Raw genomic sequence first — 18,176 nt, 5'->3', positions numbered from 1 at the left:
CTATAGAAGGTATACAGATACATTGAGTGAAGGACAGCATACCTGCTTGGTCCTCTTTCAGTGTGTTGGAGATGGTAGAACCAGTAAGGGCAGCCAGCGTTGCAGATGGGGATGCTCGGTAGCGTGATAGTCTGCTCAGAAGCATCTCATTAATGCTTTTTGCAGACTCTCCCTCTTTTCTCATCAGAATTGTGCGTTCCTGAAGTGGATTCACTACAAATACACCATTTTCAACCTAGTATTTAAAGACAAAGAGGACCTTAAGTGATATCTGTTTCCATTTAGTTAGAAAATTTCTACTTGAGAATTGCATTACTGTGATCTGGTTGCTCAATTTCCAAAAACTGCACCTCAGTACATGTATACCTCAAAATTTAACTTCTCGGCAGAAACTACAGGGAACAAAAGAATGGCTATGCTAAGTTCGAGAGCTTCCATTCTTCACACTAGCCCAGATTCTAAAAGTAATGAGCCCAGTGTAATAGCTTCTCCAACAGGTTGTTGATTAAAATTTCTTATATTGAATTCCACAGGCTGCTCTCACTAATCACAGGCTTCTGACAGGTACAAGTTAGACAAGAGGAAAACAAATCAATCAGTTTTTGATTTACTATTAAGTACAACTATAAGGATAATGTCTTCTTGAAATATAATTAGTGGCTAACCTCCAAGCACTGTATTAACAGGAGTTAACATTAGCCCCAGCTGCTCGGGTACTGGCACAGCACTCGTGGAGAAAGCAGACTGCCTGCTAAAAATACATGTCAGCTTCCACTGCATCCTGGCCAGTGCCAGTTCTTCCTTGAGAACTTGATTACCCTCCAGCAAAACCTCAGGAGTGGTGATTCCAAAACTCCTTCACCAATTTTGAGCTTAACTTTCAGCAGAGCACCTGGCTTTTGTTATTGCTAAAAATACCCAGACCCACTATAGGCTACTCCACTCATCTTCCACTAAAGAACCTTTGCCCCCAGCTGCATGGATTCTCCCTTTCTGCTTAATTCAGAGGAAGAAGCACTTTACCCCAAGGTATTTAAAGTTAACACTTCCAAACTGCCTCCTCTTGAACAGATCACTTAATTAACTCCCTTCTTCCCTTCATCACTGTCTCCCTCTGTACTGCCTGCCTTCTCCTTGATTTCAAGCATTCAAAGGTCTCCGAGCTTAAACAAAACCTTGGCGATCCATTGAAATACCATCCCTTTTTCTCCACTTGGATTCACTGTCAAGTGATTCAAATATATGTCCTGCAGCCCCTGCAGCCCACACTATCTCCTTCCAGACCAGGCTCTTGGCTCCGCTGGAGTCTCAGTAACTGGTGCCACCAGTGAAGGTGGACAGGACTGGCCTGCAGCTGTCGGGTATAGAGATAAGAGGTTCTAGGAATGCAGAGTGGCAAAGTTTACAGAAGAAAATAACAAGTCAAGGAGTCCAAAGCGAAAGGTTGTAACAGGGGAGAGGCAAGAGAAAGCAAGCAAATCAGGAGCACAACCAGCAGGGTCCCAGGGGTGGGCGACATCGACATATTCACAAATGATAACGGAAAGGGTTTCTTAGGGAGTCCAAAAATGCTGTCTCTATGTCCTTGCCCCTGCTTCTTAACCATGTGCAGTTGAATCTCTGAACTCAGCACCCTCTAATGAGCAGACAATTCTTACTGACCCCTGAGTACCCTAAAGCCAAAACCATCGACCTTTTCCTTGACTTCTGTGTAGGTTGTGCTACAGCTGTCAGCTTCCTGGGGTCCTCCTTCCTCAGTCTTTGTGGTAGGACACAATCCTGGTTTGCTTCTTTTTAACATGAACACTTACCTTTGTGCAAGGGACTCTGCAAGGGAGCAAAGCCAACACAGTCCCTGCCTTCCTTGCTCTCTCTCTTCTTTGCTGGTTTCACATCTCCACCTGCTTAAATGGGTGCTTGCCTAGGATTAGAGCTAACCTCTGGTTCTGAGAACTCTGCCTGGAACTGTCTGTCCTGAGATCTTCCCATGGCCTGGCCTTTCCCATCATTCAGGTCTCAGGTAGAATGTCACTCCCTTAAAGAGGCCTCCCTAATTACCAATCTAAAGAATTTCCAGCACCCCAAAACCAAAGCCCACCACCCTCTTTCATTATCTACACAGGAATTACCACTCCCTGAAATGATCTTACTCTCTAACTCATTTATTGTGTGCCTTTCTACTGGCCCCACCCCAACCGAATGCCAGCTCCTGGAGAGCAGGGGTCCTGTCTGCCTTGTTCACCATAACACTCCCAGCACTGAGCAGGCATGCAATAGTTGATGCCCTGCTGAATAAACAAATCACCGCTCTCCCCCAGACCCAATCCCACCTGACTCCAGCAGCTCCCACATTTCTATCACAGACCCATCTTTGCTGAGATCTAGCCCCACTTTTCTGACTGCCTCCTACTCGCCACATTTCTACTTGAATAGCTACTGATGCCTAAAATTTAACACATCCACATCTTACCACACTGCTTTACCCCCACCCTCCTGCTGAATTAACTTTTACCAAGCACAGCTCTATTTATGTTGCACAACTCTAAATATAATCCTTCAGAGGCATCCAACATAAAAATCAATCACTCTAAGCCTGGCATTCAAAAGCATTACTCAATCTAGCCCTATGAGAAAAATCAATGGGTAACTTAAAAAAAAAACAAAAAACTGTACTATGTGTTCACGTACTTTGAAAATACTGAAAAGTGAACCTGATCAAGCACCCAGGGGAGCACCGAGGGCTGAGGTTTTGGTGCACAAGTAGTCAATCTAGGAGCTTCTAGTTAGCAAAGAAGCTCTTCAGCATTAAAAAGCTACTGATTTAGAAAGGAGGGAGGAAAAGAGCCTGGGAAGGGGAAGAAGCAGTACGGAGCAGCGACAAGATGCTCCCTCAGGGCTCCCTCCCTGGCACAAGCCCCATCCCCTCAGGCCTGCTGACAGAACCAGCCTCTCTATTTGGCTCCGTTTCCACCATGGTGACCCCACACTTTCCTCTCCACACACCAGCCAATCACCATTTGCAAATGCAAATCAGCCTGTGTCCTTCCCTGCTTTGAAAGCCTGCAGTGGCTCTCCAACACTCTTATAATAGAACCCAAACTACTGGTAAGGCCCACGCGGTCCGTCATCCACTGACCTGCCAGCCATCTGCCTCAGCTCACCCTTTGCCACTACATTTTCAGCCATGCTGGTCTCCTGTCATTCCTCCAAAACACCCAGCTTCCTCCTAACTCTAGATCGTGGTACAGCTGTTCCCTCTTCCTGGATTTTAAACAACTGTCCTGGTTTGCCCAGGACTCTCCTGGTTTTAGGGCCTAAAGGCCCATGACCCGAGAACTCTCTCAGTCCCAGGCAAACTGGGATGACTGGCCACCCTATCTGTCAGGATGGATGGCTGCTGCCTGTCACTCAGCTCTCACCTCAAATGCCCTTCCTTAGAAAGGCCCATCTGCCTGCCAAACTGAAGTGGCTCCCCACCTCCACCAGACTCACACTCCATCACATTACCCTCTTTATTTTCTTCCAGCATTCATCACTAGCTGGAATTATTTTGTTCTTGTTGTTTACTTTCTTATTGTCTAACTCCCCACACTCTCATATAAGCTCCTTGAAAACAAAGGTGTTACCCTGCTACCCAGGCAAGGCAACATAGTAGGTACTAGATCAATAGTGGTGAATGAAGGGCATTTCAGCCATCAGATCATAACTTAAAGAAAATAATAAACCCATAGGGAGAAAGAGGGAAAGGGACCTCATGTGTCCATTACTATACTGACCATATCTTTAGGTAGGCACACAAAAATGACAAAATAGCAATAAAATTGTCACTGAATCTATCTAAAGGACAGCAGTCTATAGACAGCTCAGTCCTTCAGGTAGGAAGAACCTCTCAGAACTAAACAGAAGTGGAAATGTAAAAGAAGTCCTCTCAGAAGGTAAAAAAAAGTTATCAAAGATTCTCAAGCAGAGATGTGCCTAGTGTAGATGTAACCAAATCAGGCAGGAAGAATCCACACCTCAGCTATTCTGCAGTCTTAAAGACAGGAAGTTCCAGTGATCTGGAGCTTCAAAAGGCCTGTGACTGCAAGTGGTGGACGGTCTGATTGGAGGCCTCAGGGAATGAAGCATCCTGACATTCATGTCCTTATTTGGGCATCAGAAAGCATGATGCAAGCAGAGGCTTGATAAGCACATGTCCTCTTGAAAAGCTCCCACTGAAAGCCAGCTTCTATGCCATCAAGCAGTTCAGCCCAGACTACTGAGGTCAAGTGGAGAGAGATATTCTGAAGGATGAGCCCATCCCAAATGTTACAGCCGCAGCCAAGCTCCCAATTGCAAAGCTGTGCTGTGACCTCAGTTTCACCATGGGAGGAAGAAACACCCAGCTGAGCTCAGTCTACCTAGAAACCATTGTTGCTTGAAGTCACTTAGTTTTAGGGTGGTTTGGTGAACAGCAGTATATAACTGAAATACCCTAAAGTCAGAAAAATTCTGTAATCCAAGTGTTAGAGGATGTTTTGTATTAATAGTTTTAGTTAGGTATTCTCTACATTCCATGTCTTTACATTCTGCCCCTGACTATATTTCCATAGACTACCTTACCTAACAATTAGTTATCTAACTCCATTCTGAGTTAATAAGAAATCACCTTTTGAGACAAGCATAGCTAGTTGGATCCTCCTCTCTGATGACCTATTCATTTTAGCCATCCTCCTATCCTTTAGTTTTCCCTCAATCCTAGGCACCAACAGGCCTATTTTGTAAACCAAATTGAATTGTTCATGAAAAATGATGCAATGAAAGAACACTGGTGGTGTTCAAGGCTCGAAAAACATGTTATTTTTTATGATTATAAAACTAATATATGCTCTCTTCTATAGTTGTTTAGTCTCATTAAGAATCTTTAAATCTTGCTCTAGTCTACTCTTGACCCAAAAGCTACAGTGAACTTTTAAAACCAGACCCTGCCCAAAGCTCTCCAAGAGCATCCTTGCATGTCACCTAGAAGAAATCCAAACACCTTGCAAGGCCCCACAAGAAATGGACCTGCTGCCTCTCCAACTGGACACCCATCACTTGTCCTCTTGTCACTCCACTTGCAAGGTACAGAAGAATGTGCGTAAGAAACCACCTTTCATGTAAAAACAAAAACAAAAACACACATGCAAGTTTGTATGTGTTCATATTATTTCTGGGAAGATCCTGAAGAAAATGCTAACATTACTTTACTCTGGGGAGGGAAACTGGACTAGGAGGCAAGGTAGGTGGTACTATCTGAGTTTTGTTGCTATGTGAAAACATTACAGTTATCTCCAGTTTCTCAAAGATCATGTTATGCTATTTCACTTTAACAAAAGGCCTGCCATTAGTACCTGTGTTGCTAACTGAAGAAATCCCAAGAAGATTTTCACTTTTACCAAAAAAAGGCAAAAAGTGAAAATTGTGTTCAGTTGTTTTTGTTAGTTTTTCAGTGAGCCTTTACAGAGGCAGTGCCAGCCCCACGCAGGGAAAGTGGCCCTACCAAGCTCCTTCCCCCACAAACTGCACAGCACCTGAACATCAAGCCACCAGAGCTCTGAGTTGTGTGTGTGAGCATCTGGGCTTTATCTCGATTTATTCTGTGCATCCATTAGCAAGATGTGTCCTCAGGTTGTGTCCTAAAAGCCTCAGAGGTTATTTTTTGGGTCTGGAGACACATTTTCCATATAAATTAATGGTAATTGCTTCTTCACTTTAAGCCATTTTAGCTTACAAAAGGTTTCGTAGAAACATTCTACTTTCAGATAGTGGGGAAACCTGTATCTATTTTAAAAAATATTTTTAAAACATTAAATACAGCTATTACTAATTTTGGAGAGAAACTTATCAGTACTTCCAAGTATCTTGGTGAGATAATAATTCACAGCAAATCTAATTCTTTCCAATAATTATGCTTAGCTACATATATGCGGCAAATATTTATACTGTTTAGAATCCAAAATTTATCATGAATCAGCAAACTGAAGCATTTCAGTGTTTGGCCATAAAAAGGGAATCCTGCCATGCGTGACCATCTTGAGGGGTAAGTCTTGAGAGCATTACGCTAAGTGAGATATGTCAGACAGAAAAACAAAGCCTGCGTGATCTCACTTATATGTGGAAGAAAAAAAAGTCAAGCTTATAGAAACAGAGAGTAGATTGGTGGTTGCCAGGGCCTGCAGGGTGGAGATGGGGAGATGTTGGTCAAAGGGCATAAACCTTCACTTAGAAGGTCAGTAAGTTCTGGGGATCTACTGTACAACATGGTGATTATAGTTAAAATTCTGTATTGTACACCTGAAATCTGTTGAAAGTAGATCTTAAATGTTCACACATACACACACTATGGAGAGGTGGTGGGTGTGCTGACTTGATAATGGTAATCATTTTGCAATATATACATATGTCAAATCATCACACTGTAGACCTAAAAAATACAGCCTTGTCCGTTATATCTCAGTAAAGCTTGGGGGGAAGAAAAGAATTTCAAGGCTAGAACCCTTTAAGTCATCTAATGTAAAGGCCTCATTTTATAAACTTTTTTATCTGGTGTGGCCCAGGCAGTTCACCAGAGGGTTACAGTTAAGCTCTGTAATTTGTGAACTTTGAAGCATGTATTTTATTATCTATTCAATAATTTAAATTTTTAAAAATGAAGTTAAAAATACTTCAACATCACCACAGTCTACTCTACTACCTCCCTCCAATTTCTCTCCTTCTTTCCAACCAACCTCTGGGGAGAATTACCTGCTCTTCTCACCCATCCTCTCACCTCACTCCTCACCCAGCTCCATCTGGCTTCCTCACAACAGCTCTTGCTAAGGCTGCCACAAAAGGCCTCTGGATTCTCCACTCAAAAGCCCTCTTTCAGTCTCAATCTTGGCTTCTCAGCAGAATACAATGCTGTTAACCAAGTTCTTCTTCTCATAAAAACTTATTTGGGGAGTTAATTTTTAAGCTTCTCAAACATAAAAATTGATGAACAGTGGAAAGCAAGTCTTGCCCCACCACTTCCCCTCCCCCAGAGGCAACCAGTGCTGCTGATAGCTTCTGGTGATGCTTCCATTCATCCAACAAATTTTCAGGAAGCACCTACTATGTGCCATGCATTGTTGCAGGTGCCAGGGACATGACAGTGAAACAAAAGAGACCAAAATCCATGCCCTCCTGAAGCTGACATTCTAGGCAAGGGAGACTGGCAATAAATAAGCAAAAAAGTGGGTAGCAATAAGAGTTATAAAGAAAAATAAAGCAGGGCAGAAAGGGTAAGAGGGACAGGATCTTATTTTATATAAAATAGTTGATATAGAATAGTCAGAAAGGTCTTCTGATAAGGTGATATTTGAGCAGAGACCTAAAAGAGAACAAGCCATGTGATTACCACAGGACGAAGCCCCAGGTGGGAGCACACTTGGTGTGCTGGGGTGTCAGCAGGGAGGCCAGCAGTGTCCAGGGGGGCGCAAGACAGGGAGAGTGGTCGACGCAGACAGCCCAAATCGTGTAGCACCTTTAGTGAGATAATGGATTTGGGATATACTTTGAAGGTAGAGCAGGCAGCATCTACTAACTAGACATGGAATTTGGGAAGGGAAAAAAGAGAAATCAAGAGGGTACCCAGAGGTCTCTGGCCAGCACAGGAAAAACACAGGTGCCATTGATAGAACCAGGAACACCTACAGGAGGAGCAGGTCTGTGGCAGAATAAGGAGTCTGGCTAGGGGCTCTTAAGCCTGAGGGGACTACCAGACTTCTGAGTGGAAAAGTCTCATATTCTGTGCACACCCAGATAGACACCCACATCAATGTGCATCTAGGACTTTCAGGGACAGGTTTGGCTGAGAAGCAAATTTGGGCTTCTTCATCAGTACACAGAGGTGTTGAAAGCTGTAAGACAGGATGAGCTCAACCAGGAAGCAAGAGCAGACAGAAGGGGCACTGGAATTAGGCTGTGGAGGGCCTGTTAAGAGGTAGGGAAGCTGAGGCTGGACGGGAACAACCAGTGCCTGGGAAATCCTACGGGGAGTCCCATAAGCCAAGTGCAAACAGCGACAAGAACGGGGGAGTGACAAACCATGCTGAATATTGCTGAGAGGTCAAGTGAAAACAAGACTGTTGACTTTGAATTTAGCAATGTGGAAGTCCCTATAAACTTGGGAAGAGCCTTTTTGGTGGCATGAGGTGAGGATACAAGACTGACTGGAGTGGGTTCAAGAGACAACGGAAGGAAAGAATATAAAAACAGTAAGAATAAACTCTTTCATGAATATTGCTGTAAAGAGGAGTCAAAGGTAGGGGAGTGGAGGTGGGTAGGGGTCAAGGGAGTTGTTTTTGCTTTTCAAGACAGGATATCCTCCAGTGTATTTGTTTGCTGTGGGGAATGATCCATTGAGAGGAAGGCTGATAATGTAGAAGCACTACCTGCCACCCCAACTTTTATTATGCAGCAGGTAGCAAAAACATTGTACCTTTACAGAGGGGATTTGGGATACTCCAAATGGGATTTGGGATACACTTGGAAGGCAAAACAGGCAGCATCTGTGTCTTCAAGCTAGCTTTTTGTACTAAACAATGTAACTTGGAAATTCATCTGCTTTGGCATATGCAGATCACCTCATGCTTTCTAACGGCTACACAATGTTCCATTCTGTCAGAATACCACAGGCAGCTAGCCAGGTACCTATGTGTAGCTTCGCAAGTCAGTGCTCTAGAAGCTGCTAAACTAGGGGCCAGTTTTTTATTTAATGAAATTTTTTATTTAATGAAAAATTTCAAATACATGCAAAAATAGAGAGGGTATAACACACCTCCTTATACCCATCACCCAGATTCAACTATCATCCAGATAACGCTACACCTGTTTCACCTCTCTGCCTTTCTGCTCAAGCATTTTTAAAGTATATCCTAGAATCAGGTAATTCCATTTCTGATACTTCACTGCACATCTGAAAATATAGACATCTTCTCATGTAACCAAAATGCCATTATCATACTTTAAAAACAAACTAAGAATACCCTTTCATTTCAAATTTCAAATAGTCTCCAAAATGTTTTTTTTTCTTAGTGGTTGGTTTGATTCAGACTCTAAAAATGATTCAAATGTTGTTCCTTTTAATCTAGCCCAGGCTCCTTCCTCTCCAACCTATTTCATGCAACTGGTAGAGGCTATTTTCATTGTTCTGTTTCCTCCAGGGCACATATGGGCTTTTTTGATTGTACAACTGTAGGTCTAAAAATATCTTCATGTTATCTTTACACTTGATTGATACTTCAGTTGACTACTGACTTCTGAAAGCACTGCTCCATTTTTGCATCTAGTAGTGCTGAATAGCCTGCTGCTTTTCTTATTTCTCATCATCCATGCATGATTTCATTACTTCTGAAAGCGTGATAGTTTCTCTCTTTATTCCTGATAATCTGACATTTCAGGATGATGTGCCATGGTGTAAGCACTGTTCATTCCCTGTACCAGATACCTTTTAACATAGACACCAGTATCTTTAGTCTGATTATTTTTCTTGTATTACTATTTGTCATGTTCTCTTCTATATTTTCCCTGTTCTCTTTTTGGAACTTGTTTGTTCTTAAGACTTTTGATGGATTGCTCTTCTACATCTTTTATCTTTTCTCTCATACTTATTGTTCTCTATAAGTTCTAAGTTCTACTTTCTGGAAGATCTCTTATCTTTAACCCCTTTTTAAGTTTAAATTTTGACAATCAGTTTTAATTTCCAACAGCTCTCTTTCCTTCTCTGATAGAACAGGATGCCATGAAGAAAAAACTATGAATGCAGTTATCTCCCCATATCTCACAGAGTAAAAAGAACTTGTAAAGTGTTCTTCTATTAGCTGTTTTTCTGATTTTCTTTTTCTGATCTTTAATTTCATACTAAAGGCTTTCCTCATTTGTCTAGAGATCCTTGGTTGTCTACTGTTTAAAACTTTTTAAAAACTTTATTAGGGTAATATTTAAATGTACACGAGGAAGAGTAGTATGATGAGCTGCACCTGGCTTCAATAATTATGTGTACTTAACAACTTTTTTTTTTTTTAATCAATTCCCTTCGTCTCCACACACACACCTCTCCAAAGTTTTAGGTTTTGTTGGCTGGGGGTTTTTGTGTGTGTTTGGGTTTTTTTTTAAACAGTTGCACACTGACCAGGCATGCTGTGCACTTGGCAGAGGCGTACTTACTGGAAGACATCAAATACGGGTGATTCACTGGGGCAGCAAGTCTTTTCCTTAAATGACCTCCAATGTCAGTAGGTCGAGATCTTTTTTCCCTGGGCCAATTTCTTCAGAAAATAAAGTCTAGTCTTTTCTGTGCGTAGCAAGCATCTAGGCACAAATGCTGTGTGCAACAGGAAGGGGAATGACAGTCCCCCTTGTAAACCCTCAGCCTATGCCACTGTCACAACAGCTCTGCACCACGCCAATGCTCCAATTCCTAAGACTCTTGCTCTTGGGATTCCCTGGAACATACTCTTAGTTTCAGCTTGCCCCACACTGAAGGGCAGGAAGGGACACTACTGCCTCCATCTTCTAAAGAAGAGGGACAAGAAATACTGCCTAGAGCAGAGGAACCAGAAACCAGAAATAAAGGTTTAACTGTCAGTTACAAAGATAACCAAAAGAGTAATTAAAATGAATGAAATAAATGCATGAGGAGGAAGAAGGAACAGAAAAGGAGGAACTGAACCAAATCTTCATCTATTCCAGAAAAAAAAAAAAATTCCACACATAATACATGAAGTTCATAAATTAAGAAATAGCAATACAGGCTTTTACTTAGAGATATGAATGTAACCACCAGAATAAAAAGCTGAAACCATTAAAGTAACTGCCCATGGGGAGCATGCCAAGGGGTGGGGCAGGGGAGTCTCACTTTTCATTATGAGCCTGGATGCTACCTGAAGTTCTAATCCATGTGCATGTAATGTACTTCTTTGATACAATTTCTTCTAATTTAACAAAAGCATACCAGGGAAAGGGGGAATTCTTCAATGTTTTCCTAATATACTAAGGATGAAGGCCTAAATCCTTTAGCCAGCTGGTAAGTCTATTTAAAAACAAAAAGTTATTCTGATAAGTTCATTATGAACACATGTTCAAGTAGTACAATCTCTAGCAGACTGATTCAAAGATTCACTGTGCCTGGGACATTTTATAAGAAGACAGGAATTAGAGAAAACTGAGAAACTAGATAGAAGGAGAAAAGAATGCATGGTTAAGGTTACTAGACTCCTGACTGGCATTAGCTGGCAAGGACAGGGGCCTGGTTTCCCAGAACAAGTTCCCTTAAAATTTACTGGAAAATTGCTTCAATGGGGTTGTTTTTTTTTTTCAGGAATGCTATCATTTTTTCTTAGAAGGAAGCTATAAATTACATCCCCCCCAAAAAAAAGAGTTTTTGTCACAGACTGGCTTGGGCAATTTTTTGTTTTATAAGTCTATACAACTACTAGGTAGAACAGCACTATCCACCAGAACTTTCTTCAATGATGGAAATTTGATATTCAGTGCAGTAGCCACTAGCCAGCCACATATGGCTACTAAGCACTTGAAACATGGCTAACGTGGTTGAACAACTGAAGTTTTGACTTTATTTAACTCTGATTAAAGAGCCACACATGGCTCCTGGCTACTGTGCTGAACAAGTGCCAATCTGCACCAACAAGCTCCAGTCCCTTCTCGCCCCTGTCTCTCCTTCTCTGCATTCTACTCACCCTGGCTCACTGTCCTTTCCTAAAACACGCATGCTCACTCCTGAGTGGTCTCCTCTTTCTAGAATGTTCTTCTCTTTCCACTCCCCAACTTCTTCATCTGCTTAACTACTACTCTTCACTACCTAAAATTATCTTGTCCACAGATTTGCTCACTTGTTTATGGTTAATCTTTGGTCCCTCCACCACCACTACCTCAACCCGCCCACCAGCCAGAATACAGCTCCATTTGAACAAGAATCCTGCCCTCCTTGCCCATCACTGTATTCCTGACACCTGTACACAGCACTGCCTGGCTCTCTAAGGCCCTCAGCTAATATGTAATGAATAAACAAATGCTTTCTCACAATTTTAACTGTCGTTTCTCTGAGACTCCCAATATAAATCCATCAACTCAACCTTGCTACGGCAGTTTAGTTCTACCTGTTCAACAAGCCTATGAGTATTTCTACTTAAAAATCACACTGTCTATGCATTAACTCCACTCTTTTGCCAGATTAACCCTCATAAAGCTTGGCTTTGTTTGTATCATACAACTCCAAAACAAAGAAACTTCCAAAGACATCCCAGAGATAAACCAATTTTGAGGCAAGAGTGAATAAATACACTTCTTGGGTCCTTTGTCAGCCAATATAAAAAGAAAGCAAATAGAAATGTCGCTACAAAGACACAAAACGAGAAAGTGAAACGTACTACAAGTTCAAAAATGTCCATGAAGACAGAATGTCCCTTAGGTGTCTTCTCATTGAGACTGGCAGGAGACCAGATCCAGTAGAAGTATGTACCATCCGAGGAAAGGTGCACAGTGCTCATAGTGCTGCCAACAGGGAGGTGGTTGGCTGGCATTGGCACCACCTGGCACACCTGGGCACAAAAGAGAGGAGAGTGATTAGTGTGACATCTAAATTCTGGTTGATTCTATCAGTTCATCATTAATGCTATTAAGTCCAAATTGAGGATTCAATAGGCTTCCTGGTCAAAATAAAACTTGGTTATCTCTAAGAGTATTATGTGCAAGTTATTTGATAAAAATAAAAATATCAAAGTTCACACAATGGGCCATGCAACAGATAAAAATATTCTGAATTCAAATTTTAACAGGAAAAAAGTATTTACTAAACACTTTGAATCTACTAAGCCTGTGTGTTTTATCAAGCATTTATTAAAAAACAAAGTTTTAGAGGAATCGTGCTTTCTGAAATGTCCTTAGTAAATGACGGATTTAGGACAATTATATTTAAAGGACAAGAACCATCTTATTCATCATTAAAGCCCTAGCAACCTGGTTCAAAGTTTAACTCAAATTAATAAATATGGAAGGAAGGGGAAAAGGGCAAAGGAAGAAGGAAAGCAGAGAAGAGGGAGAAGGCAAACGGAGAAAGAAGTAAAAACAGGAAGGCATATGCAAGATACTAACTTAGCACATGAGGGCTTATGGAAATTCACCAAGTCCATGAGGAAAAAGACAAACACCAACTCTCTATACTAGACATGAAGGCATGTGTTTTAATACTAAACATCCCTCAGTTTCAGGATAATAAATAAGCGTTGCATCATTTCACATTAAATGTGAAGTTATATACGCATTTTCACTGCCAGAGAAAAGCATTTAAAATGAGAGAAAATGAGAACCAAGAAAATTGCTGAATAGGTTATTTTGGGGTTTGTTTGTTTGTTTTTTAAATCCAGGAGTATTTGCAGAACTAAAAACCCCCAAATAAAAATCAGAGAAGGTCAAATGCCTTCAGGGAACAGTAAGAAGGAACTTCAGTTACTCTATCTCTCTGGGTGAGTCATTTGTTTTCCTAAGGTTACTTTTGACCCCTGAACTCATTTCATATGAACTTTTTTCCCGACTTGTTTCATCTACTTCAAAAGTTAAAAAGTCACTTAGCTGCTGCAACCACACTTTGAAACTTGTAGTGCCAGGAATTCTAGAAAGTTGACAGCTACTAATTGGCCTAAGCTACCCCCAAATTGCTCCAATGCACATATCTAGTCAGTGACAACACTGTTTTCTTGGACAAAATCAAAGATTTTGCAACCACACAGAGGAAACTGACATTACTTCAAATGTAAGCCATGTTCCAAGACTTAATATCTGTTTAACTCTCAGGCTTATAATTCTATTTCAAGTAACTACTGAAGATATTCGAATCTGTCTGAATTAGTGATAAGAAATGAAGTCAATTGGGCATCTATTTGTTAATTCATTCATTTAATTCACCTAACAATTATTGAGCACTTACTCTGTGCTTTGGAGATACAATGGTGAACAAGACTCTGTCCCTGTTCACCAGGAAAGGCAGTTGGGTAACAGACAAAAAGAGATGTAACATTCCACTTAAGTCCTGCCCTGTGACTACTCTCAGGGCACTCACTCCACAGATGTTAACTAACTGTTCAGTTCGACTTTGGTTGAAAGGCAGAAAGTTGTAGCGTAAAGAGTGCAAACTCTATGCTGACCATGGGTTGAGGGTCTAATGCTGCCACTAATATGTGACCTTGGGCAAGTTACTTAACCTCCCTGGGCTACATTCCTTCATTCAACAATAAACATTTACTGAGTGCTTACAGATAAGGCAACTGAGGCTAGGCATATTCTAAGTTGAAAACGGCATAGTTCCACTTTACAGGTAAGAGAAGTTTATGTAGATTACCTAGACTGTGGCCTGGCCCAGACAGAGACACTGATAAATTTTAGTTACTATTACTGTTATCAATCAAATGCTAGGCACTGTGTTACAATCTAGGAACATAAAGATGAGTAAGACAGTGCAGACCTAAAAGTATGCACGGTCTTGGGAAGGAGTTAGCCACCAGCAGGTAGTTTCAGTATATTCTAGCAAGTGCCGTCAGGGAGTGCTAGGGGAACCTTAAGGATGAGCTCTGCTCTGACACACAGTGATTTTACCTAAGCTAGTTTCAAAGCTCCATTCCCACAGAAAGACTGTTTAGCACAAATTGATTAAGGAAAGGATGCCTTCTGAAAACAGATTTGGTAAAAAACAACAACAAACAAACAAACAAACAAAAAACCAGCTAGTATTTAATACCATCTACGACTCTCTAGAATTTTCTTCTTAACCATAAAGTTTCTTGATGGCCTTAGAAACCCTTAGAGGGCACATTCACTCAGATCATGTGGGAAAACACCAGATCATTAGACAAACAACAGAATGCCCAAATGAGGAGACAATTAAAAGGATGCCACTCTGGCAGGAAACCCTAACTGTTTTTCTCAATACTTCTGATGATATCAGGAATTTCCCCTTACTGTCTCCAAATTACAACAGACAATGCCTTGGTTTTCTGTTTACCTGAAGGGTATTCTGGTCAATGACCTGGAAAAGGGAGTGAGGTTTATTATCAAAAGATACAGGCCGGTGGAGAAGACTGCCGCTGCCAAAAGCAACCCATCCTGGCTCCAGCTCCTCATTCCGGCAGTAAACGAAACCTCTGTGGGGGAAGAAGGGCACATGGGCTGAGTCACCAGCTTGCGTCCAAAGCCCACAATGAGCTACAACAGACAAACAAGACTGTCCACCTAATTTTTAAAAACAGCCAAGTATGTAAAACTTCTGAGTAAATACATTACATTAACTTAGGGACTGATAAATCATGGCAAATATTAATTTTTCCACAACAAATTGGAGAGGAGAAAAGGCTGGGGAAAGGTCTAATAAAATATATATAAGGATAACAAACGTACTTGCTTTTGGCAGCAATTCATAGCTCTTTTATCCCAACTGAAAATCACTGCTAATCCAATGTCACATTCAAGTACAGAAAGATTTAACTAGAAAAATGTCCATTTACCAACATGGAAAAGTCACTAAAAATAGAAATTCTGATCACAGGGGAATTTCTGGCTAGAGACAACGATCTTGGAACTACCAAAGTCTTTACTGTTAAAACAGAGTTGAATTGCATTAATAGAATGAGAAGGGGGAAGTGACAATAAGAGAAAACCCGAATCAAATGAATTTGTTCAGACTTATGACATTACTAGTCAGTCTATAAGGAGTCAGCATGCAGCTCCAGATGTCTTCTTCAGAGATTTACGTAAGGAGGAAAATGTTCCAGCCAAGTCATTCAGCAAATTCCATGCAACTGACCTGAGAGTACCATGTAATCCAGACCCCAATTTGCTTACTCCTCTTCCAACTGAGTTAGTAGTATACAGGTAAAGTCCATCTGCTGTGAGACAGCGTCCCAAGTCAGCATCTGAAATCATTTTTTCATAGGTAAATTATAGACACGCTTTTACGAATGAAATGATAGATGTGCTTTTTCTAGTGAAAAAGCCATTAGAAGGCTGAGTGAAAGATAATTTCCTACTTCCAAAATAAGTGCTTCCCTGTGACTTCCAGGGAAGATGGTTCAAACCCCCAAATCAAATATCCAAAATGCATGTAGGATCAGGGACCAAAATCAGGGGAAGAGGTCACATAGTTATAAGCAGGAGAACCTGGTTCAGTCTTCTGTATGTTTTTTCTTTCTTTCGAATAGCAAAAATACAGTCAAATTTACTGATCCCTAGTTTCATCTGAAATGGCTAAGAATATAATACTTTTATTAATGGTTTTGTAGTACAAAAAAAGTGTGAGCTTTTAAGAGCTTTGAGCACTTATTAGTTGATGATGGGCCTCTTAGACCTTCAGTTTCTTCATCTGTAAAATAAGGACAACATGTACCTCAACAGTTACTGTGATCATGAAATGAGATAACACAGGTTAACACCCACATTGCTCTCTGGTACAAAGCCAGTGTTCTACAAATGGCAAGTGGTATTATGCCAATATACTAATGACATACATTGAACAAAAATCCGCTTCTGTAGATTTTCCATCCAGAGATCCTAATTTTGAGTTCTGAGAGCAACACAGCACAAAAGTATAACCTTTCTTCTATTTAAAAACAGAAACTATGTTTCCCCTTAGCCCTACTTCCCCAATCTAAAATAAACAGTATCTCTCCATATGATAGTGAACGGCTTACTAGACTAGATTCTGAAGAATTTGCCTTAAAAAGAAAGCTTAGAAATAACACTTTCTGTATTTCCTATGTGCTTGTCATACTAGAGGAAACCCTATGTACAGCACTGGGGATGCTGTTACTGTTAAAAATTCAGTCTATGGACCCTACCCAAGTGGAACTTGCATCTACTGGGTCAACACCGATCAGTTAAAGTGGGTAATTATTTTGAAAATACTAATTTCATTCCTTAAACATTTTAACTCAAAACTATCAATATACATTTGTTTGCCGCTTTTTAGATTTTGATCCAAGGCCTTTTCAGCATGGGTCTGGTGAGGAACAGAGTGAGGGAGACATGTGAATACAGCTGGCCCGGAGGTGATACCTAAAGCTGAGTGATGAGCATATAGAGTTTATTGTAATATTCTCTCAATTTCTATTTTGAATGTTTCCATATTAAAAGTTAAATAAGATTACCTTTTAAGTTATTAAATGAAAAATATCCATGAGCTAGTAACAAAACCAAAGGTTCAAGGGAATGCAAAGCAAATAGGTCAGCTTAACACCCTCATCCTCAGTAAGAAACTAACCAAGGGAGACACTAAAAAGTTACAAAGGGAGAGAATAAAAAGGTTTTGGGTTTTGTATGAAGGTGTAAATTTCAGCCTGTAATGTTTAAGAACTTCTTGGGTATTGCGGGCTTTTTGCTTCTCCTGTTGACTCTCATTGAGTCAGTGAAGGTATTAAGTCATATCTAAAAACCTTGTCTGTTCCTCTCACTGCTCTAACTTGGCTGTCTGGAAGAAATGGTGGCCCACGAAAAGGCACAGACCCTGGGATGGGAGGCACAAAGGTGACCTGTTGCTTAGACTGTGCCCCATGCCCTTACGGTCGCCCAGGAAGGTTGCTCCATTGAGCGTGAGAAATGAAAAGGTGTGCAGAGCAAGCTCTGAATCCATACCTAATGCCAGTTTCTTAGAGATTTGCTATGTTGAGTCTTTCTAAAACTTTCCATTTTTTTAATTGAAACAATTTCCTGGTTTTTTAAAAATTTCTAGTTCATCAGTTATGTAAGATGTAACGACATAATAGCAACAAGTACTGATTACAATAACAAACAGGCTTGGGAGTATACTGGACTCCTGTCAAGCCTGCAACTCCACAGTGGGAGGAGCAGCACAGACTGCAGAGAGGGTCCTGCTGGCCCCAGGGGTTTGGTGTGCACGGCACCTGCTGGTACGCCCATACGTGAGTCATGAGGCCTAGTTCATCTGGCAAATCAGTGAAGTGGAGATCAACTAAGAAAGCTTCTGCCATTTTTGCTGACACCACAGAATAAACAAATAATACATGTGAAACTGTAAAAACCTTTAATCCAGCGTCCTTTGTTTAAAGGAGATACTTAATTCATGCTCCCTTGAACTCTTTTTTTGTTTTGCTTTTAGTATGGGAGAGTTC

At 40.9% G+C, this 18,176-nt stretch overlaps 1 protein-coding gene across 5 annotated transcripts in view; it reads right to left on the bottom strand.

The window, feature by feature from the left end:
* Positions 1 to 18,176, bottom strand: part of HECTD4 (HECT domain E3 ubiquitin protein ligase 4) — a 177,916-nt gene that overhangs the window by 96,752 nt on the left and 62,988 nt on the right. For all 5 annotated transcript variants that reach the window (XM_036929526.2, XM_036929522.2, XM_036929524.2 and 2 more), the window contains exons 5-8: positions 15,857 to 15,965; positions 15,059 to 15,197; positions 12,432 to 12,602; positions 43 to 235 (exon numbers count right to left, since the gene is read on the bottom strand). In XM_036929526.2, the coding sequence (XP_036785421.2) occupies positions 43 to 235; positions 12,432 to 12,602; positions 15,059 to 15,197; positions 15,857 to 15,965 (612 nt within the window). The remainder of the gene's footprint in view (positions 1 to 42; positions 236 to 12,431; positions 12,603 to 15,058; positions 15,198 to 15,856; positions 15,966 to 18,176) is intronic.

Source organism: Manis pentadactyla, chromosome 14 (assembly GCF_030020395.1).
Source record: "Manis pentadactyla isolate mManPen7 chromosome 14, mManPen7.hap1, whole genome shotgun sequence".
Lineage (NCBI taxonomy): Eukaryota > Metazoa > Chordata > Mammalia > Pholidota > Manidae > Manis > Manis pentadactyla.
This window is presented reverse-complemented; position numbering and strand designations above follow the sequence as displayed.